This window comes from Filicampus tigris, chromosome 2, assembly GCF_054856515.1.
Source record: "Filicampus tigris isolate MCC_2025a chromosome 2, RoL_Ftig_1.0, whole genome shotgun sequence".
NCBI lineage: Eukaryota > Metazoa > Chordata > Actinopteri > Syngnathiformes > Syngnathidae > Filicampus > Filicampus tigris.
The window spans coordinates 25,590,424-25,615,009 of record NC_141218.1 but is presented as its reverse complement, the minus strand read 5'-3'; the positions used below and the strand labels follow the sequence as shown (position 1 = coordinate 25,615,009).

The following is a 24,586-nucleotide window of genomic DNA, read 5'->3' as shown; positions in this document are numbered from 1 at the left end:
CAAACAACAGGCCAAGTTAGGTGATGTGTTTTTGTTTATGTCATTGTAGTCTCTACATGCTATTTCTCTTTTTTGATTTATTTTATTTGGGTCCATAACAAAAGCAAGGACTGACAATCGCCTAGCTTCTGTGGGTGTTTGTCATGCCAGCAGAGTGCTAAACAGCTGACATAAGAGGATGGCGCCTCAGGAGGAACAACCGTCCTCAGGGCTCGACAGGCAGACAAAATCAAAGACGTCAAAGGCGTGTTAATAGAGATAGTTAACGCTGGAGGCAAAACAGCAGTAGAGACATTCAGGTCAATGGGTCGCCTACAGTCTCCGGTGGAACGTTGCATTGCCATTTTCGCTAACTCCTCCTGTGAGGATGGTCTCAGCCACTGGGGCTTTCGCTTCATCATCACATACTGAAAATAATCAGTGAACCCACTTTTTGCATTTGCCCTTTTAGTTCATCATTTGGGTTTTATTTTTCTTCTGTTGACGCACTTTTGTTTGAACATAAAAGCTGTTCGGCCTCCCGACAATGCAGCAGTGGCAAAAATTGGACTTGAAAATGTATTAGTAATCAGAATAATATTAATGATCTAGAATATTCTGGTTCATTTGCTTGAACTTGACTCAATGACAGTATGATTGTGAGTGGAAACGGTTCTCTGCGCCCTGTGATTTATTGGTGACCAGTCCATGGTGTGGTCTGCTTTTGTTATGCTACAGCTCCCTGCGACTCTAAAAAGGATAACCAGAATAGAAAATGAATGGATGGATAAATAACCTAAAAAATATTCAACACTAATTAACTGTGTGCTTGTATTGATTCGTAATGAGGAGAATGTATTAAAGAACCATGCATGGTTTCCTAGCCAATAAAAGGTTAAGAAGAAAAGGTTAGTTTAATCCTTGCTTCGACATAATTTGACAATTTGAAGAATTTTGACTGTCAAGATGGCCCGAGGCTCGGTCCAACATTATAACAACAATGACGACTCTGCCTTCAAGCTTGGTCATTAAAAAAAAACAATTTGGTTAACTCAATTTTCTGATGTAACAACAACACAGTCTGTTAAGATGGGTTGAACCTCTGCCTTTTTTTCACCTCACAATACTGCATGCATTCTTTTTGCCAAGCTCCTTGTGATGAACACTACTCCCTCTGTTTTCAGTGTTACTTGACAATGGCTGCACTTTCACACGGCCCAAATGAAGTGTGTAGTGACAGCGACATTAACACAATCCACTGAATATCTCTGTGAATTTCGAGAGCGCATATCTGTCACTGAGGCCCCTGGTGGAGTCATAGGCATGCATCTGAACTTTTAGTGGCTGCTGTTTTGGGTGGAGGATTGTGACAGTCACCATCAAAACAGGCAAAGTAAAGCTGTGATTTATTGAATTTGCCTGCTGTTGTCTGCTTTCATGTTTGGCACTGATATATTGCTCGCAGTAGGCTATATGACTTTTATCTTGCTTTCAAGCATGCCAATGTGCATAGATGAATTACAAAAATTGGTCTATCTTAAGGCGGCACAGTGATCGCCTGGTTAGCACGTCCGCCTCACGGTTCAGAGGTCGTGGCTTCGATCCCGGCTCCGGCCTCCCTGTGTGGAATTTGCATGTTCTCCCCGTGCCTGCGTGGGTTTTCTCCGGGTACTCTGGTTTCCTCCCACATTTCAAAAACATGCATGGTAAGTTGATTGGACTCTCTAAATTGCCCTAAGTGTGATTGTGAGTGTGTGTGATTGTGAGTGTGTGTTTGTTTGTCTCTGTGTGCCCTGCGATTGGCTGGCAACCAGTTCAGGGTGTCCCCCGCCTACTGACCGAAGACAGCTGGGATAGGCTCCAACACGCCCGCGACCCTTGTGAGGATAAGCGGTATTGATAATGGATGGATGGATGGATTATTTTAAGATATTCTTTAAGTAAATGTAATTTATTTTATTGAATGGATGGACTTTAATTTGCTTAAAGATGATTATTTTGTATTTTCGTCTTTTTGAATGGTTGTTTAAAAAAAAAGAATACATCAAAAATGAGACGTTGCTAGAGTTACTCAGTACTTGGGTAGTTTTTTCACCAAGTACTAATTTTACTCAAGTAATTATTTGGATGACTACATTTTACTTTTACTTGAGTCATATTATTCTGAAGTAACAGTACTTTTACTTGAGTATTGGCTACTCTGCCCACCTCTGCTTATTGGTCACTGTGGCATTTTTGACAGACACAAAAAAATAACATGAAAACGCCACAGAGAAATCAAAGTCTTGAAGTTAGGTACGCTTAGCGAGGGCAACGTACGATGGCCGCTGGCATTGTTAGTCCATTGATTTCTGAGTCCATGTGTGCTACTCATGTAAACTATACATAGATATATATAGCTATATATATTTTTTTAATGTACGTTTGTAAGGCTGGGAAGTGCTGGGAGCAAGCAACTCTGCTTTCTATAACACTATATTTCTATAACACTATGTATATATTAGGGCTGTCAAAATATATATAAGAATACGTAGGAAGAATACAGTGTTGAGGATGTCCACTGAAAACTAAATGCAGTGAATCAATTCTGAGTTTAAGTACTGTGTTGAATCTTCTTCCAGAAAAATTTAGGGGGAAAAAATAGAACACAGCTTTTTATTGCACGTTTGCAACATCATCGCATTACCTCCAAATGAAAGACACACGTTTATCAAATAAAAATTCACGATAAACAAGGTCTGAAAAATTAAGGAGTACACTTGAGTCAAATGATCTCTAAACAAATACTCACAGATGCTTACTTGTTAATGGACAGGAATACTATTATAGATTTAATTCTGTTGATGCCTACAAGTGAGCAAGTGACTATGCTTTTACCTTTGGGTAATTGAGCCCAACAAATTTGGGATGAACTACAATAGAGAATATGAGCCAGGCCTTCTCTCAGCTGCAACATCAGTGACCTCTGACCTCACAAATGCTTCCCAATGTTTTGCAAAAGACAATATGACGCAGGGGAGATATAACACCATTATTTCTATCATTTGTTTGTTCCACCTATCTTTTTGTCTACCGTGGGAGTTTCTTTAGAGTATTCCACACAATCCATGTACTGTACATTATGAGCCTACCAAACATAAAGTGGCAAAAAAAAGATCAAACTTGGAAGACACATATCACCCTCAGCTCATATAAGAGATTGTGCTCTCCACTATGCACTGAGACCATTCAGCCCCCAGTGCTGAGTGGTTTGCAGCCTGCCAGTTTGTTGAAAGATGGGCTCGATGATGCTTTTGTGTCCGCTTCCTATCTGTCTCGCCGAGAAGGCAATAACAGTAATGTATGGCTAAAGGAAAACAGAGCTAATCATCAATGACTGCAAGATATATGGCATATGCAGTGGCAGCTTGTTTATTACCCTCTCTCTGCCGGCTGCCGCTGAGTCCATTGGCTAGACAGGGCCCGGAGATCTCTTCAATGTTAATTTGATTCATTCTTGTTTTCCATAATAATTGGGGGCAATGGGTCAGTGCAATGATTTTGCTTGTGACATTACACGGAATGCAGGTCTTCCTTGTACAGTTCCTCTTGTTTATCCCATCATGTGAACAAGGGTTTCACTTATACGAGCTGTTTTGTTGCTGATGTTGCCTGGGATGCAACAGGTGTTAATAATTGGGAACAGGCTTGAAATCTGCCTCATATTTGGTTAAATGTTTGGTGGGAAAGGAAAGCTAAGATTGTTACTAAAGATGTTTGCATTTTTTTGACAGCAATGTACAACAAATGGTGAAATTGACAAAATGTATTATCTTTACAGTATACATTTTCTGATCATTTGAATGCTGCATGTTGTATTGTATTCCTCTGTGTCAAAGCAAGAGTCCCATTCAAATCTGACAGATTTTATTGAACAACGTTCAAGTTCAAATCTGTTTTGTTTTCGTTTGTTGACTTATTGAAGCATTGATTTATTTGCATGGTTTAAACACTTTCCCCACATCTTAATCCATCTGCGTGGTTGAAATAGAAATTGTTCTTTTTCAAACATTTTTTTTAATTTAAAAATGTTGCATACCAGATGGGTGGTAGTGTGGACGCTTTTAAATAGGCATCCTTGTGCAATTAATGTTAAGGTGAATTCACATTTCTTTCTACCTGCACATATTGTATGCATTTATGTATTACTTGTCATAAGCAGCAGGAATGAATGACTGTCTCTGTGTTAGACTTTTAAAGTATAAAAGTGTGGGGTTCGTGTGTGTTTGCAAAACTTCAATTTGTGCACACCTCAGAAACTCTTTGCACCTCCACCTCTTGTCGGGTTACGTAGAAGCCGGAAAAGGAGTGGATCCCACAAACGCAGACCAGCGAGAAGATTTGAACAAGATTTACAATCCAAAAACTATTTACTGACGTCAAAAGTACAAAATAAAGCGCAGGCGGATTGCCTGGAAAGAATACGGGAAAAACCAAAAACGCTTGCAAAAGGCAAGGAGAAACATCCATCCATCCATCCATCCATTATCGATACCGCTTATCCTCACAAGGGTCGCGGGGCGTGCTGGAGCCTATCCCAGCTGTCTTCGGGCAGTAGGCGGGGGACACCCCGAATTGGTTGCCAGCCAATCGCAGGGCACACAGAGACAAACATCCGCACTCACATTCACACCTAGGGGCAATTTGGAGTGTCCAATCAATTTACCATGCATGTTTTTGAACTGTGAGGCGGACGTGCTAACCAGTCGGCCACCGTGCCGCCTCAAGGAGAAACAACAAACACAAAATCACCTGCCACAGAGGGATCAGGGAAAATCCAAAACCAAACTCCGAACGAGATAACAAAACACAAATACCAAAATACCCGGGGGGGAAAACACGCGATCAAAACTACCAGAAAAACTAGGCAGAATGGAAAAACAGACACGAAGTTCGATGGGGGCAAGCAAGGTGAATACTCTAACACCGAGCCCTCGACGCCGCAGTCCCTTTAAAGCCCCTGATTGCAAACGCCGCACAGGTGCGACGCTGAAGGACACGCCCCCACAGCTAATCAGCTGAAACACAGAGCAGATTATGACAGCAAGACAGAACAGACCATGACACCTCCTCTGTGTATCATTGTGGTGATGAGCGCTGATTGCAGATTGTTATGGTGCACCTTTCATCTACCTGGCCTATGCTGTGCATTTGGCCGGCCCTGATTGTGCTGATAATGACAACGGCACCTATTTGGTGGCTTGGTGGGTGGTTAAAGGAGGGGTGTGGAGGTTACTAAACAGTAGTCCAGAAACATAGTGAAGGAGGTGCAATCAAGCAATGTCACACGGGCAAAGTCAAGTGTCAAGAATTGGACCCAAAAAAACAAAAACAAAAAAAAGTCTCGGGATTCATACCTTAACGGTAACAGTATCGTAGGTACCCACACCACCGTGTTATATACGCTACATACAGGGCTTAACAATTTTATTGCACTACCACCAAATACTAGGTTTTATGCCACTGTTGACCTAAATTAAGATCATTGGCAATTACTAACACCTAGATCCGACGGAATGCAAGGACGGAAGCGCTTTAAAAGGTCAAGGACGGGGGGGGGATAATTTTTATGAATAAGGACGGAGGGAGGAGGCCGGAATGGTACACAGGCCGCGGACGGAGGACGGACCGGCCAAAAAAAGGTCAAGTGTCCAGCTCAGCTAAAACCGCTGCTTCTAACACATCCATATAATGGAAATTAAAGAGCTTGATTCCTGTTCAAAATGGCAAAACATAAAGAGCTCAGTGAAATTGAAGAGTTCACATTAAAAACTTCACATTGCTTGGATGGTCTCTTCTCGTTTTTATATCATCCAGTGAGGTAATACATTTGTTAAGCTCTATATTTGGAAAGGAGGGACTGCTGCCAATGTACTGTTATTTCTCCCTTTGACAGCATATTGGAAAAGAGGAAATTTACATTAAATTACAGTACGTGTGGACATTGTTTCATATCCAGGGTGGACAAAGGGCAACTTCAACTCACACCTTACTTTTAATCAATGACAACAACAAAAAATGAAGCGTCGAATGTTTTGCCTGGGTTGTTCTTCTCCCCTTTGTGCGCTTTGTCCTCTTCTGGTGCTTCATTATTTGTTTCTGTGTTCTAATCTTGGCCAAGTCAATAATATTCTTTGTTGTCTGAAATTGTGTGTCAGGAACAAAAAAGGACTTCTCCTTTCGTCCAAAGTACCTGTCTATTGTGACTTTTCACTCTTGCTGAGACCCACAGATAAAGTAATCATTAGATGTTGTTTTCTGCCTGCAATTACTTTTGGTTACAATGGGTCAAACTACTGGAAGCAAAAAAATAAATAAATAAAATATAGATATTTTAAAAAAAGGAGAAGCAGGAGAGTGAACAAGTGCAGATGGATTACAGGAGGGGGAGTGCGAAGGTCCCGCAAGTGCTGATAAATACGTATGTGGCTCGGAGACTCGCTGTTGTCAGCGGTGTCTCAGTAAATGCATCTGAAGTAATTAGTCTAGAGTATATATGGATGACCTCACTCCCATCTTATCAGCATCACATTGTCTCCTTTGAGGAAGGCTATTCATTAGATCCTCTTCTATTTGTTTGCACCAAAAAGGCGAGCATTGCCATTTCTTAAATCTTATACTGTACATAATGTAGTGTGTAGCTCCCAAGAATTACCCTCCAAAATGTATGCTTTCACTACTGACTGGACCATTGTTCCAGCTAAACTGTCTGTCCATGCAAAAAACGGGGGTTGCAGGCAAATGTTTGTTTTGTTTAATTACACCAAACGTAAGTATGTTTTCTACAGTATAGGCTTTGATGAAATGCTTTGACCCAACATGCTGTCTTGAAGACACGTCATCTTTCTGACCTCTGTACCCATCATTGATCTCTAGCTTTCCAAAGAGCTTTGCATTTTTTTCTATTCCTTCAATGTATTATTTACTTCACCCTCCACGCCCTTGTCACCAGTAAACGTGACAGCTCTTATTGCCTTCACAAGGGATTATACTGAACTATCTACTGATAAAAGCAAATAAATAGCCTTTTAAGCCTAACATGCAGAGAAAAGTTACATTTTCAAGACTCTATGGATACTGAGGGCTCCATTTTTGAGTCCATCCATATACAGCGCTGCGCTTGTATGACTCCACGAGAGGTTAGCCTGAGTGTTTGTAATTGTCACAGATGCGTGCAGGATAGCGTCTTTTTGTAAAGGGCAGTTTGCACCGTTTTGTGTGTGAAGCCATCTTGATTTGTCGCCAATCAATCTGGGTCCTTTCATTCCCTTTAAATGTGGCACAAACTCAGTATCACATGGCTTCATCTCTATGTGGAAAAAGATGCAGCAATTGGGACGTGACCGGTGGGTCAGCGGGTACCCCCATGACATACAGAATGAGCTGTTGATAACCGCTGGCGAGTTAAATACGTCTTCGGACTTCATGTATCGAAACCACCAATCGTTCACGTGCCCTCCCCGCTAGCTGCATGCTGGCCATGTGGGGTTATTAAAAGCTATATTAATTATGATAATAATAATAATTATTATTATTCATAATTTAATTATAATGCATTCAATGAATTGATTTCTTCAGTGATTCAGTGTGTTTAATGTTTGCTGGTCATATTTATGATTGAAATACGATGACATCCACACACGTCCGTGGAGCTCCCCCAGTCAAATTCACCAAAATAATGTTAGACCAGTGGTCTACCTATTAGCCGGATTTCGATGTGGTCTCAGGCATGTGATTTACATGACTTTCTGCCACCAAATTGTCAGATGCGCCAGGCGCATGGCACGTCAAAGGACATACCCTCGCTACGCCAGAACACTCAACCTGGTGCAAAAATGTTCAGCTAAATTCCCTAAACAGACGCAGCGAGCCTTACACCTGTATGAAAATCATAATATGCCAATATTTCTGCATGCACCTTCTACAAAAATAGAGCTCGAGGACTTATTTGAGAGAGGTCACAGAGGCAGAGGCAGTATTTTCTACTTTTATATGTCCCAAATCCTAGAGAGGATAAGCGGTTCCGAAAATGGATAGATGGATGGATAGTGATAAGATATGCACACAAACATTAGATTTACATGGACCATGTAATGAGATCCAATACAAGAACTGTATCAACAATGTTTAAAAAGATAATGATACAACCTGACTGACACTGTCAAAGAGGTATTATTTCAACAATGTATTATAAACAGCACTCAATATTATGCAGTGCACTTCTTGACCATTGATAACTACAGCAACGCACATACTGTATTGTAAAGTGAATACTGTTTTTGCTCTAATATTGGATTATATTGGATTGAGAAGGTATGCGTGTGTGTTTCTGATCAGTATGAGTGTGGGATACATACTCAAAATGGCTGAGAAATTAAAAGGAAACCTTAAGTTTAAATTTGTATAGGAACAGTATGGAAAATAGAATGATATACAGTAGTGTTATTGGTCAACCTGGTTGAACGCATGTGACAGAAATTCGTGAGTGATTATCAACACCTTAACTTTTCCAGGTATTTCTTTCAGATTTGGCTATCCTAACAAAAACAATTGTGCCCATTAAAAGAATGTATAATAAAATTTTTTCTTGTGTGTTTTTAATACAATTGTAGGAATAAACTTTTCCCCATGTTTTTTAAGATTTGACTTTCCTGAAAGGCTCGTTAGCGCTTATATTACATTTCCTTACAATGTACAAATTGCACAAACTGACACCGTTTATAAGGATGGACAATTTTACATTCCAGCGGGGAAAAATATGTGTGTATGAGTGGAGACATTTTCTGGCCTGTTTCAATGTAATAGTTTCCGAGTGCCTTTAAACTGGCTGATCCAGAAATAATCTTCATTGAGTGGTGCTCACATTGCTTTTCCTGGGCTTACTCTTGTTTTTGCTCTTTAGCGAACAGTGTACGTCAAGAAACTCGTTTCTTCTTGTTTGAGTTTTGGCTGTGAAGAAAAAAAAAATCATGCTGCTCCATGACAGCCTCTGAATCAAAACTTCACTGGCCGAGTTAAACAAAACAGCTAGTTTTATGTGCTGCCAACATGCAGTAGAGCCTCGACTGTTATCCTGGGAATGAACTTGACACTTTTATTTCCCTGTACAGCTCACCCGAGACAATAAAAACCAAACATTATCATTCACAATATGAGCATAATCCCGCATGCTACTATGGAGGAAGTGCGGAAATTTGTGACGACATCACAACTCGACACTTTTATGTATTGTGTATAATATCTAGAGGACTGCTCCAGTTACCATTGGGAAGGATGCAGCCAGGTCCACCATCCTGATGGCTGGTTCTAAGAGTCTATTGTCCTATATGCACGCAATTATCCCTTTAATTAGCAATAATGCGTTTGTGAACACCAAATTAATTAGCTGAATCATATGTGTGCAGATATATTGAAGCTCATCAGGATGTAAAGAGCTCTGTTGGTAAATATGTTGTTGTCAAATATTTTGTTGTGTCTAAGTGTTATGCACTCTATCAGAAATTGAAGAATTTTAAAAGCAGAGAACTATAAATCATGAAACAGATGTCACATGTGAGGATCGGGATTTGGACCCTTTCGCAGACATAACACGGAAGTTGAAGAGTAAAAAGCCTTTATCAGCAAAAATACAAAGTAACAACAGATCAGGACTGGAAGAGAGTTTGCATCCTCACTCAAACAACTCAAACTTTTGAACTGTTAAGACTTCAGGCCTATATGAGATCATAAAGGACCACGCATAAAAGGACCATAGCAACTGATACATCGCATAACAACCAGTCATAACATGTCTGTTGTGTAAGGTGGCACTTATACCATGACGTTGTGCTGTGTACTGTTTACCACCAATATGGTACATTAAGTCAAACATTACCCTGAAGCCAAAATAAACTCAACAGGAGAGGTGTTTTTTTCAGCCTTGAGAAGAGACTGAATTACACATGCCAAACGACAGCCTTATAAATATTTAAAACCCTGAAATGAGAAAATAAGCTTCAAAACATTCTCTTTTTTATCCAGGGTTAGCGGATCGCAAGGCAAACTATCACTGAAATACAATTTGTCTTGTTCAACTACCTCATGGTATATGTTTGAATGAAATACCTTTTATTGGTCATTATAGAGAAACATTTGTACCCTCGTGCGTGTCCTGTAGAAATGTGCTGAATATAGTTTCTTAGCTTGTAGTTTTTGTACATACTGTAAATGTTGTATTTCAGAACATGTTCAAACCAAATTCTCTGTTTACGCTGAGTACAGAAATGGAAGGTTAGCTGAAGGTGGCTGCGGCGGTGTTTCATCAAAGGATGCAGTGATGTCACACAAACATTGCATACCAGCTAAAGTGTGCAATGGGTGTGTTCAAATAAGTGTAGCTAATTATGACTGAGCCACTAATTTAGCCTGCAGGCTGTTTGGAATCAGATTGTGAACTGAATCGTCACTTATCTTTGTGAGGCCAAACTTGCATTTGATGTTTAATTGACTCCTCAGCCTTTACTAAATGGGTGGCGGAGTTTGAAAACCACTTTGTTTAAAACAACTTAAATGAAAAGAGTAGGTCTGATCTATGCTTAACTTTCAATTACATTGTTTCGCATGAACCCCACTTGTCTGCCATTCACATTTTCCTTGAAAGAAATGCCGAGAAGAAATTCACAGTGTCAAGATTTGGGGCATTCGGAGATGTGTTGAAAGCCCTGCAGGGTACGGCTGTTTCCCCAGAATACAAAAGACCAAGGCATCATACGCATGCTGTATCATTTCTTTGACTGACAAAAGCAGCCTGGGATGCCAATGATATCCCACCTGCCCATCCAAACTGTCCCGATGGAATAGGAAATAGTGCAGTCCCATGTCTTGTGGAGGAGCTGCATTCAAAATATGAAGGCTGTAGCAGGTTTAAGCCGCATAAAGCCATAAATTAGCTTTGAATTGGAGTTTATGTGAGACCTCACCTTTGGCTGAAATACTGTAAAAAGTTGAGGACAGTAACAGAACTGTGAGTTTTTTGTTTGCTTTACATCTGTGTCTCTGCTTCCCTGTCAAATGAGACTTTTATGTTAATAGCATTATAAAACTCGAGGAAAGACATTGAGTCGGGGACTTGGCTCTAGCTTCATTGTTGTAGCTCAGAGAATGACAACATGGGGCCCATTTTTTCCTTAATGAAGTTAGTGACCCTCTGAAAGGTGACACTATTATACGACCCAAAGGATTTATACATTCTTGGTTCCAGGCTCTAATTCAATATGGGAGGGACGGATCTGACCCCACTTTCGGCATGTTGAATACACTCACACTAGCCTTAAAATGAGCTTAATCATACATACATGAATATGCTGGCTTTAAAGTGACAGTGTAAATGATTACTTAAACAATATTTATTGTGTTACTATAGTTGTAGTTTGTAATGTACCGTAGAACTGTACAGCCCTAGATAGACCAAAAAGACGCTGGCCAACAGTGACAGACGCTTACCCCCTGTGGCGTCCGGCATGCTGTCGTCACATCATGCTGGAGGAATACACCGCAACGACAGACAGCGGCGCTGACCATTAAAGTACCTTCTGCTCATGCATAAGATGTAATACCCTTCCATACCATCGGCAGCGGTAGTCATCATTTCCCATGGTTGGAAAAATCCAACCGTAAAACTGTTGGCCGGGGGCGGATTATAAAAACGTAAACAATGCATTCAGCTTTATTCTTCGCTCATGATGAACTCCCACTCGAAGTAAACCATCACGTTCTTGACACGGTATTGTGAAATACTTACATTGTCATCCCTCGCTCTTGTGCCTGTAAGAAGATTAAGGCAGCGGAAGCGTGCTCACTGTTTTTCCGCATTTGTCACTTCCTGTTGGTGCTGCGAGCGCTGATTTGCTAGCTAACAGCCAATCAGAGTGACCAAATGTTACGACTGGCGACGCCGATTCAACATACGTAAACGCCCCCAGGTTATTTTCTCTCAAACCCGATTTTACGATTACGATTTCTTTGTAAAATAAAAAAAATAATGGAAAATGAAGTATCTTGAATGTCTTTTATTTAAACTTAATTTTCTTTCTTTGAACTCAAAATGCCAGTCCATTTAACTTAATACACACAGAACAATCCATTGGGATTAACAGCATTTTACTGATACAATCGATTTCAGATCTTAATCAAACCAATAATGAAAGAAGAAAGTGCATATACCATCCATCCATCCAATATCTAGACCGCTTCTCCTCACAAGGGTCGCGGGCGTGCTGGAGCCTATCCCAGCTGTCTACGGGCAGCAGGCAGGGGACACCCTGAATTGGTTGCCAGCCAATCGCAGGGCACGCAGAGACAAACAAACATACGCACTCAATTTAGAGTGTCCAATCAAGCTACCATGCATGTTTTTGGAATGTGGGAGGAAACCGGAGTACCCGAAGGAAACCCAAGCAGGCACGGGAGAACATGCAAACTCCACACAGGGCGGCCGGAGCCGGGATTGAACCCACGACCTCTGAACTGTGAGACGGACATGCTACCCAGTCAACCACCGTGCCGCCGTGCATATACCATCTGAAACGAAATCATCAACATAAGTCTGTAAACCAAACAGTCTGTCAGCAAGTCATTTTGGCAACCAGCTAGTGACTAGCCTTTCACCTTTCTCCCTGGTCTTACTTAAACATAAATCAATGATTAGTGCAAAACGGCCCCCCAATAAAATATGGCTGCATAGTCCGGCGGGACCAGGGGTCCGTTGTAGAGGAGAAATAAAGGGATGCCTTTCAGACGCTGAGTTAATTGCTCACGGGTTGTGTTGTACATGTGGCGCACACACTACACTACGGATCTATTTTTGCCCGATTTATTAACTAAACGCTCACTTGCCTGAGCAAAGGTAGCAGAATCGCCGGTAGGTAGCCACGGATGCTATTGTTTTTGTTGTTTTCGGACTGCGCGCTCGTAGGAGGAAGCGGAAATGCAGAGGAAACTACGGTGGCTTAGATACACCAAAAATAACAAAATCGAACGTGCCGATTTAACGTTTTTAACATCGTTTCATCCAGAAAATTCGGTTTCGGTTCAAAATCGCTTAATCAAGCAGCCCTTTGGGAACCCTTCCGTCATCGTTCCTCCGTCCTTATTTATGAAAATAATCGAATAATCGTCCTCCGACCCCGTCTAACCTTGCTAGTCATAAACATTATTTAAAGCTCATTATTGCTCATTTCCTATGCCCATCCACTTACCCGCTGGGAGTATTGTGAGTGGATTGAATTGTTTACAACTGTTTATCCAAGATAGCATTTAGCTGCCAACACAACCATTGTCGGTCACTAGGCCGGAGCCCGCCAGGGAGCATCACAATAATATTTAAGAGTCCTTTATACCCCCATGAACTAATGCATGTCAACTTCACTCAACTTCAAAACGTGACAACCGACAAAGTGCACACATTTAATGCCTTTTGTTCACCCATTAACACACACCAATTAGATTTGAGTGACAGATTGGCGCCTCAGTCGCGCCTGAAACTGAGTATGTAGTTTTTAAATTTGACATTTATACCCTCATGCAGCGTATTTCAGTATTTATCACCACAATAATCGGTTTTCCGAATCTGAGCCATGATTGATGGTTATCTGAGCCCTGAGATACTGTGATGTCATTTTCAGTCGACAGAAGTGACAACATGGCCGCCTCCAAAGATGGCTAAAAATGGTTGGATTAACTCTTATTCCACAAATGCCTTGTTTCAACTAGTGGGCCTGCATAGAACACATTATTGAAAAAAATATGTTTGGGTTGACTTCCTTTTTAAAAGTGTGCCACGCATATAAAAATTAATACGAAAAGTAACATGCATTCTAAAGTGTCGATATTGATTTTATAAGTTACCGGTAATTGTTTTTCATTCCATTTTTAGAGATGTAAATGTTTATTACATGTTTAGAGATAATGCACTTTTTGTAGTAGGATCAGTGATTTTTTTTCTAGCATTCCAACTTATGTTTTACTGAGCAAGATTTTATGACTCGACTTGTGACTTTCTTGAGTCAAGTAATGATTTGACTGGCTTGAAATTTGGTGGCGACTGGACTTAACTTTCTTGATTTTTTTGCCACAGTGACTTGGGACTTGCTCGAGACTTCATGGTTATGATTCGAGACTTACTTGTGACTTGCACATAAGTGACTTACTCCCACCTCTGCTGAATACCTACTTTTGCAAACCCCTATATAAAGACTCTGTAGCGATGGCTCACAATGCCAATGCTAGCATCATTATGAATCTAAATGGAGCAGTCTCCAAGGCAAAAAAGAAAAAGTCAAAAAAAACATCCTCTGATGCTGGAACCTACCCACTGCAATACGATCGGCTGCCACATCACTGGAAGGATACATACAGTATGTCGCACATGTCATAACACGCCACCTTAACCATGGACACCGGTGTAACCATGCACGCCACAACCGACCAGTTTTGACGGTTTTCAAAAATCACCCCTAATATATTAGCTTTCATCTAATTCCATAAATCCAAACATGTGGTAAAATCTTCACAAATATCTTCACAGCGCATCTGTGCAACTTTTGTGCAAAAAGCGAGAAGTCATCCAAGGGTTAAAAAAAAACAACAACAACATTATGCATTGCGTTCTTACTTATGGAAATATACTAAATAATTTCTGCGTGGCAGCTTGAAGCATAGGCCGGGAGGAGTGACGCGTGATGTTCAAACGTGAACTCCACTGTCCTTCGCATGGCCGAGGAAACAGAACACTGCCGGCTACTCGTTGCCTTGGTGCACACTGTTTTACATTCTAATTATCTGGCCTGACAGGCTTTATTGCTGAGGCTCAATTCTGAAGCCTCACACCAGACTCATTCCACATGTGATGCCAGCACATGGATAATGAGATAAGATTGCTTTGGAGCTTTACGGGGTTGCTGATATGTCTCCTCGTTCAGTGCTTTTTTTTTTTTTTTTTTTGGCCCTACAGTATATGCAGCTTGACCATTGTAATTAAGTGTTGACTTTTTCATTTTATGAATTCCATTTGATCGGATTTACATGGGATTCTGAAAAATGAGAAGTGTGGTTTGAGGCGTGTCACACTGACAGTGACTAAAATAAACATTGTTTGTGAGAGCGTTCATTAAATATTTAATACAGAAAAGCCAATCTGTGATAGAAACAGCAAGACTTTTTTCCAGTCTAATTAAGCTACAGGGAATTTGTTGCCTATTGTAGGTAAACAGACAGTGTCCTGGGAATTGCAATGGAAATTAAATGCTCCACTAATGTTTTCCTCATTATAAGATGAAATGAAACATTTATCACTAACTTTCAATTTGTCAAAAGGCTGACACTTAGTGGGTCAAACTCTGATAATTTATGTTGTTTTTATCTCCAGCCATCGAGGTGAACCTCCAGAAAGCTTTGGCTGAGGCTTCCGAGACCTGCACCCAAGAGTGTCTGATACTGGGACACTCCGACACCTGCTGGATGCCACCAACCCTGACCCAGTTCCAGAGTCCGGTGAGCGGAAGCCCCGCCTCCACCCCTACCTCCGCTGCCATCTCCGGTACGCTCCCCTCCTTTGGCTTCCAGCAGAGTTCTGCCTGGGGAGTCAAGAGTAACATGGGCAGCCTGGGTACCATGGATGGCCGGCACACGTTGGGAAGATCTGTGCCTACAAAAGATGAGCTGGACAAAGGGCTTCACCGGCCACAGTTCTACAACACCTTGGACAGACACTGCAATAAGAAGGAGGACACTGTCAAGGTCATTCCCCTGGCGAGCTTCTCATCTCCTGGAAAGCAAACAACGACAGGCGGTGGTAGTAGCTCCTTCCTACATGAGCACCAGCTGTAAGAACATTGGCCAGACATCCTGTACATGTGACTCCATCCAGCTTTTTTCAATAACTTCATTATTATCATAAATGCGTATGTGTGGACGTATGGACCATTTGAGTAACTATGACCAGCTCGGTTTTACAAATATCTAACAAACTGATTTTCATTGTGCTCATGAGACTTTGAAACAGTTGGGCTCAAACTTTTTCAATTAAATGTTTATCATCTATTGACATTGACCTATGAATAGCTTATAATGGCCCTAAGAAGCGCAAAGACCTCAACCAAGGCCTAACACAGTCCTCATATGGCTCAGCACCAAACCTTCAAAGATACCCATATCACAATATATCACAATATTAACAAAAGCGGAGGACTTACACCTCTCTCTGGATAAACTCAAAATTCAATTGGTATTTCTTGGCCCATGCCTCACTCCTTGCCACACTCCACCACAATGTTTGGTGGCAGCAGGTTGTGCAGTTTTTTGAAAATCCTGGAAACTCACAAAGAAATAACAATGCACATCAAACCTTCTTGGCCGAGGTAATAAACATAGTACCAACGTAGTTTCATCACAGGAAAGAAAATCAGTGACTTTTGCTTTGAGTATGTGATATGTGCTTAGTAATAGAGTGGGACAATGTACTATACTTCTCCTTGTGCCCATCTTAGAGCAACTGTGTCCTAAAAGACCATTTACTCATGCAGAAACAAATGCAAATATAGTATGTTGAGTGTGTTGAGTAAGCTAATTTGGGCTAAATGCTAATTAGGGGCCCAGGGTGGTGTTTCTATTTGAGATCTAGTGAAATATTGCTCTGTATAATATGCAGCACAAACTCCTTTGGTGGTGGAAGATGTTCCGTTTGTCTTGCCTGAACACGTTTCAGAAGTCTATTTTGGTCGGGGGGGACTGTGGAAAGATTTAGAAGAAAAAAAAAGCATATTTGAGAAGCATAACTAGGCCAATGGTAGACAGTACTGGTAATCTTTTTTGCATTATTTCCACCAAGGACCGGTAAAACCATGAACACTAACACAAACATACCCATGATGTTTCCCATATGCTGTATGCTGCATCTCTGCCAGCTCCATTAAGAAAGTGCTCGCTATTAAAAGTCGTCTCGTTATCTAGCCTTGAAAGGTGCAGACGGATGCGCTTTGGAAAGGCTCGACATTCCCCCACCCTAGCTTCCTTTTGTTTCTGTTGGGCATATTTTGCTGCTTAGAACCCACCACATAATACCAAACCATTGAGCCAATTATGAAATTCTTTGTCTAATTACTTTGATGTGCGATGTTGGTAGCTACCCTAATTGTGGTAAGAGGTCTATAGAATTACTCTCTGGGCTAACAGGGGAATGTTCTCGGTACTTGCAACAGCAAGTACAAGCTGGTAAGGCCTCAAAAATACCATCTTAATATACTCACACTCTTCCAGTGTCATTACTAACTCCCAATAGCTTGCTACAACTTTCTGGATAGCTGTGTTTCAATACATGTGATTATCAGCATGGGTTAATGCTGGAATAATAGTCCACAGTGCAAAACTTCAGTTTGCATTTTATTTATTGAGTTGTTTTTGCAGCCATGTGCCCCATGACATTATCAGTGACCTGGAAAAGAAAAAAAATGCATACCTGTCAGAGACAGTTGAGACAATGCAAAATACTCCAAATCATCTGTGTAAACTGTACTGATGATGATAACTGTTCACATATAACTTTGCGCTGGAACAGATTGGGTGCAGTATAATCTATTGCAACGACATTAAGTGTGTCTGCTTCGCACTAACACCCAGGCCAGGTGTCTAAATCACCAAGTGTATGATTCATGTGATTCATTTCCCTGTACCATCTTGCAAATTGGGAGCACCCTGCATCTATAATGTATCAAGGCATTCTTTGGAGCGTGCAAAGAACTGTTTTTGTATGCAGGTCGCCATTGTGCCTATTCTTTAAGATCCTCATTGGTCAAGGATGTGATTCTTGTCAAGAGGATTTATCTGAGATTCAGACAAATGATCCCCTAACATGACCTGTGTATGGACAGGGAAATGAGTCACTACAATACAATTATGAAAGTGAATGCAATAATTAAAAAAAGAAAGCATTTTTAATCAATCTTTCTCGAAACAACCGTTGATGAGGATGAGCTCCCCGCTTGAGATTACCTGATTTTCTTTCCTCCATCACTTTTCATCTCATTTGTTTGCTGTTGGAAAAACAAATATCTGCAAATGGCATAAACATCTTCAGTCAAAAGGAACACATATCATTGGGAACATCATACTGATTTTGTGAAATTGCTCATAAAAGAGCCATTGGAATCATTGTTTACAGATTGTCAGCATTCAAAGACAAGACATTAGACAAAAATAATGGGTTTTAGAACAATTTGGGGGAATAAGGACATGCCTTTTTGTTGTGGGACTGTTTGCAAGATGTCACAGGTAATTGTGCTCTCCATATCGCAGACGGAGAGAATATTCATGGATTTGAAACATTGTGACATTGTCATAAGAAATGTTCATGGTGGAAATAGTATTTCCTATCACGTGTACAATATGCACACTGTAAGAGCATATCTGCTATTTTCACCGTGTTATCTTGACGACATGATATGCTGTCAAGTTGCAGCAGTTACATTACTGATTAACTACATTGGTAGGGCGTCGGTTTTGATTATAGAATGACAATTTTTAGTTATTGTTGTTTTACATCTGACCTCTTTTTTCTCTCAACAAAAAGAAAATCTAATGTAAGAATTTACTTTTTTTTCCACCCCAAATATACATGTGAAATAGGCAGCAATCACAGACTTTCTACCAAATGATTCATCTCTCAGTGTATTTTCCTTATTTCTCTTTTTCCAAGTTCATCACTTTAAACAGTTCAAAATAGCTACAGATACACAACAGAAAAGATAATCATACCTGTAGTTTTCAGACAAATGTGTTTCACGCTCAACCTGTGGCATTATTTGCATGAACTGTTTGGACTCCCACAAGGCATTTTAGGTCTTGACTGTATTGTTGATGCGTCCATCATTAGACTCAGTGTCGGTATTAATGTTATCTGCTCTACCTGTTTGTCTTATGAAACTAAACCAATGTTAAATGGAGAACACACATTCAAATGTTGTAATGTTTGTATACCACTTGGGCCTCCAAGTATACACAGATATATACAGTATCCTTATAGGTAACACTGAAATCACACTGTACATAGCACCCCTAAGAACAATATTACAACTGGACACACAACAGTAACTAGAAAAGCTAGAAGCAAATCACTGCAATGTGTAAACGGGAAAACGGGGTAAAAGGAAAATATAAAAGATGAGACGGCAATCTCTGTTGCAATGTAAATGGATATGCATTATAATAGTGTGTGTGAGCGCGTGCGCGTGAGTGTGTGTGTGGGTGTGTATTTGTGTGGGCAAATCAGCATACAGTATACCTTTTGCCACTATATTGTATGTACATCATTTATGTATCTTGTACAAAGTCTATATCAGAATATATATGCTTGTAAATTAGTTACCAGTGAGTGAAGTCATGTTTGCTTTGAGAAGGCTTCAGTGCTTGCCAGCAAATCTGTATTGGTCATTTAAATCTATACAGTCTGTGTTGTTATGCCTTTGTAAGATATACCATTTAATATTATAAAAATGACTTCCATAGAGTGAAATGTTTTTTTTTCTGGATCTTGAATTTTCACTGCGCCATTAAATATTGAGTCTCCAAAGTGTACAGACATCATGCTTACTGCTTATCATTTTGCCTAAACAGTGGAATGAACCACATTCAAGAGGCTCATCTTGCAACTTGTTTAGATTTTGAATTAATGTTGTCGATATTAATCAATGGGAGTACGATGAATCATCGTACAACATTTAAAGTGTAAGAGATTCCAATGATTACGTTGGTAAAAACGGAATGAAAAGTCCTCAAAAAAAGATGCAGAAAACTGAAAATATTTCCATGAGCTGGGTCCGCCCACTGGTCGTTTGACCCAATGCGTGCGTGACGTCACTGGCGCAGCCGCGTCATCTTCAGACTCTGGAAATGGCAATGACAAGCTGTCAGTAAGTATTGGTCGCTCGTTTTTGCTGTTCAATCAAAGAAGAAACGAAGTGAATCATAAGAAAAACCACGATGAGCACACTTCACAGACGGTAAGTCAGAGAGGTAGCTCGATGACCTTAGATCCGCTTTCATTGCAATTTCGCCCCACCCGGAAGATTTTCAAAGCGTAATGCTAAATCAAGGAACTACTCGGTTAAAGTGTATCAATTTGAGAAATCGTTAATTGTGACATGATATTTTATTTTATTTTATTACATCATCATCATTTTATTACAAAAATCGTGTCCCATACACTTTAAATACAATACAGGTAGTTGTCATTTAAGCACAGTTACTGTATTTGTCAAGTAGGTGCTACAAGTTACTGTTAGTGTATTGTAAAACTTTTATACAATAAAATTTGGGATGTTCAATACCACTATTTTTTTAACCCAATACCAGTACGAGTATTCACCACAGGTGGCTACGTCAGCATATTTTACTGGTCCATCATTTGTCCGTCATCGTCAGACATCACTGCGTTATCGTTATTTTCAGAGTTGGGCATTTTACTTAGATTTCCAGGTCCATTTATTGTCTTCCGCCTGCAGCCAGGGTACCCTTCCGCCATCCGTCTATACGCCTTTTGCCTGGCCGGAAAACAAATAGTCATCGCCTATAACGCATGTCGAAACCAAAGTCAAAGTCTCTTTTTTCTCGAATTGATATCTAATATGGTCCCCAGATTTGCTGGCATCCTTGCTCAAAAAGTCAAGCAATATCCACATAGTAATTTGATAGATTGGGAGTCATATGACTTCACTTGGGTAAGACTCGCATTGCTACTTTTATGACTTGTGACTTGCTTGCCAAAAACTTGGGAATGACTTGACTTGACTTCTGACTTCATATCTAAGCGACTCGACTTGAACTACATGACTATGCAAGCCAGCTTGTTTATAGTTTGAAGTCTGTATTTTAACACAGTTTTCCTTTTTAGGAAGGAATGCAAGTAAGAAAGAAAAAGGTTTTTGTTTCATTCGCGTCAACCTGGCAACAGTCAGCAAAAGAGCAGCGACTTGATTTGGCGTACTTCAGTTTTTTCCACCTGCGATTGGATGGAAACCAATTCGGGGTGTCCCCCGCCTACTGCCCAAAGACAGCTGGGATTGGCTCCTGCACTCCCCGCGACCCTTGTGAGGATAAGCGGTATTGACAATGGATGGATGGATGGAGTTTTTTCCAGTGATTTGGGACTTAAAGGTTACGACTTAGACTTAGACTTACTTACTTGTGACTTGCACATATGTGACATACTCCCACATCTGATAAAACATACATCTTACTTGATGTCGTGTTTTGTATAAAAGTGGGTTTCCCAAACGGCAAGGAATATTTTCCCAAGCAAGAACTTCTAATTTATATTGTTGCAACCAAACACCACACAATGTCATGTCATGTCATCTTCCAAACCGCTTATCCTATATAGGGTCGCGGGGAGTTGCTAGAGCCTATCCCAGCCGTCAATGGGCGAAGGCAGACTACACCCCGAACTGGTCGCCAGCCAGTCGCAGGGCACACATAGACACTGTCACTGAGCGGGAATCGATCCCACGCTGCCCGCACACAACTCAGGCGTGTGTACCACTACACTATCAGAGACTACACCACACAATAATTCACAATTGTTTGACAATGGTTAGGGTTAATCAATACAAAAACAAATCAATGCGTAGACCTCTAGAGTGGTTGCCACGGCTGTGTCCAGAAATGTGTGATGTCACAGGAAAACTATTTATCTGCCGTCATCACAAAGTCTGAGGTCCACCAAGAAATTGAATGTCCCTTCTTTTTTTTCATACATTTTAGTATAAAACTCAACTGCTGACTCTCTTCTACCCTTCCCATCTCCTTGTTGCCTCCGTATTGGTCCTCCGATCCATTGTTTTAGTTTCTGTATTCACAAGTACTGCAAGATCTTCATGTCTTGCCCCAGGTTAGAAATGGTCTTAAGTGTGGCCCTGATCCTTTCAAAGTTATTATAGTGTTTAAAACTAGATTATTCCTGTGGCACCAGTCAACAAAGTTTTCCACCAGTTCTTTGTGCCCTACCTCGGGTCAATCCTTGATACTGTATATCCCACCATTTTAGAGTCAAGAGAGACCTTATGCAAACAGCATTATCCAGTGTTCTCGAAGTCAGAAGTACTCACAGAGAACAAAAGAAGAGATGAGACAGTACCCTGATGGTATATCAACGTTTACCACCCCAGAATCTCCCCAAATGTACGTTATTCCATTAATCACCCAAAACATATGAAAGGTCGGATGGAAGTTGAACATCACTTCACCTAAACTTTCACAAACGTTTTTTGTGAGCAAGCACAATATAGCATAGAGAGCACTAAAGTCCACTATTTAGCACTGTGGGGTATCTTACATGAATTCAAACTGTGCGTAAAAGAACAGGAATTGAGGTTCATTGCACCCCTTTTTCTGAAAGTGTATCCATCCATGTGATACCTTAACAGCAGCCTCCGTAGCAGCCTCCATAACGCCTCACGGATATGTATAGGTTGTGCAATCAAATGAGCTCTCGGCAAGTGAACTTCAAACTTTAAACAAGCAAGCCACGTTCAGACTCCTAACAAGAGTCATCTCCTTCGTAACAGGCCAAAGCCTTTACTGGACTGTCAACTTGCCACATTATGAGCATATGTTCAGTCCCCGATCTCCCAGGGAGACCCGTCTGTGACCTGTTCCATTAGTTCTCCACGGTAATTGGCTAATAATGTGACAGTACCAGTGCCAAGTATGTCGGCGCTGTCAAAACACATGCATACCCAACAAGAGCAATTTGCATTTACGGCAAAACTGCATATTTGGACAGAAAGGACTTTGTGTGGGTAGCAGCTCACTCACAGATTGTTTCTGATCCCCATACAACCACCCACCCCTCCATTCCCATCTGCTAACAAGCAAACTTATTGTAAGACCACTTTGTTCTCAAGGTGTCATCTGTTAAGGTATCAGGAGAACATATAGAGCTTGTCAAACATTACACTAATTTCCAATTGTAATTAAACTGGCCATCAGGTACCTTGAGGCTGTTTAGTCAACAGCAGGGTACTAATTACTAAAATGACCTTTGGAATAAAATCTGGTGAATTATTCATCATTGCGAAAATTGCTTCAGAGGCATTCCAACTACATCCAAGGGATGGCTGGGTGTACACAACCCCTCAAATACCTAATCCTGTCAAATCAAATGAGGTCATCAGATGGGTGAAACTATAGGAAACAAGATCATCTCAGAACAAAAACCATAAACACAGTGGCTTGTATCACTTTCACATAAGCTAGTGAAAGTTGGTTGAAGTTGGTAGACGGAAGCCCAGCTACAAATCCACCCGTTTTTATCCATCTGACGGGGTGGCCATTATGCCACTTGTTGTCAACTGAAAATGACATGACAGTGCCTAAGGGCGCAGCTTGTTAGTGTCGCATGACTTAACCCAAAAAACATTATCATTATAGTTATTATTAGTAGTAGTACTGTAGTAGTAGTAGTAGTTGTGGTAGTAGTAGTATTCTATGCATTTCTTTCTTTATTTACTAAAGTATAACCTCATAGGACACCGTCCTGACTTGCTGTGAGTTTTAAAATGTCATACCAATCACGGCAAAAGATGTTCACAACAAACCCTTTTTGACCACTACAGGATAGCTATTCGCCTTCTTGCATCAGTGGGTTACTCGGGCACATTTGAAACAATCTGGTGACTGCTCTTGGAGAGTCAAACCTTCAAGGTTTGATTTTCGTCAGAGTGAACCCAAATTATAACGTCATGTTTTAGGATAATTGTCATTCTTGAGCATTGACCTCGTTCTTAGAGAAACGAGAGAAACAAAGCGTTGCCAACAAATAACATTAAAGTCTACTTGTACTTGCTATTGCAGGGCATAGCCGAAAAATATTTAACGAGCACTGTTTTAATGTATGAGCCCGACAAAACTGACAAAATACACCCAACAAGTTAAGACTACATTATCCTAATTTGTGAATGTGAGTGTGAACGATTGTTTTTTTTCTATGTGCCTTCCGATTAGCTCGCGACCGGTTCAGTGTATACCCCACCTCTTGTCCAAAGTAAGCTACAACAGCCTCCAGTACACCCGTAGCCCTAATGAGGACAAACGGTGTAGAACATGGGTGCCCACACTTTTTCAGCCTAAGAGCTACTTGAATGATAATGATCTACCACCTACTAAAAATACAAAACACATGATTTATAAATATATTGAGAATTTTTTTATCATGTACCGTATATGCTGGTGTACCTTGCATGACTGCATCAACCTATATAGCACAATACAACAATAAAATGTTTTGTAGTTACCTTACTCTAATGACTTGCACTGGAATCAGCAAGGGACGCATAGTCCGGACAGTAGCTGCTGATAGCCAGCCTCAAGTAGATTTGCAGCAACAACAATCCGCCCATTCGCTCCATTCGGCGCGTATAAAACAAGTCAACTTTTTTTGCACACTATGCTAATGCTATCAATATTGCTGTCTTGGTACTTTTCTAAGAACTTTTAAACATTTTTAAAAAGCCGCCGTGTGAACAGAACGCTGTGTGGCTGT

The 24,586-nt window shown here is 40.7% G+C and overlaps 1 protein-coding gene across 2 annotated transcripts in view; it reads left to right on the top strand.

The window, feature by feature from the left end:
• Positions 1–19,555, top strand: part of pcdh11 (protocadherin 11) — a 187,659-nt gene extending 168,104 nt beyond the window's left edge. For both annotated transcript variants that reach the window (XM_086023104.1, XM_086023093.1), the window contains one exon: positions 15,422–19,555. In XM_086023104.1, the coding sequence (XP_085879230.1) occupies positions 15,422–15,882 (461 nt within the window). In that variant the 3' untranslated portion in view covers positions 15,883–19,555. The remainder of the gene's footprint in view (positions 1–15,421) is intronic.
• Positions 19,556–24,586: the final 5,031 nt, after the last annotated feature.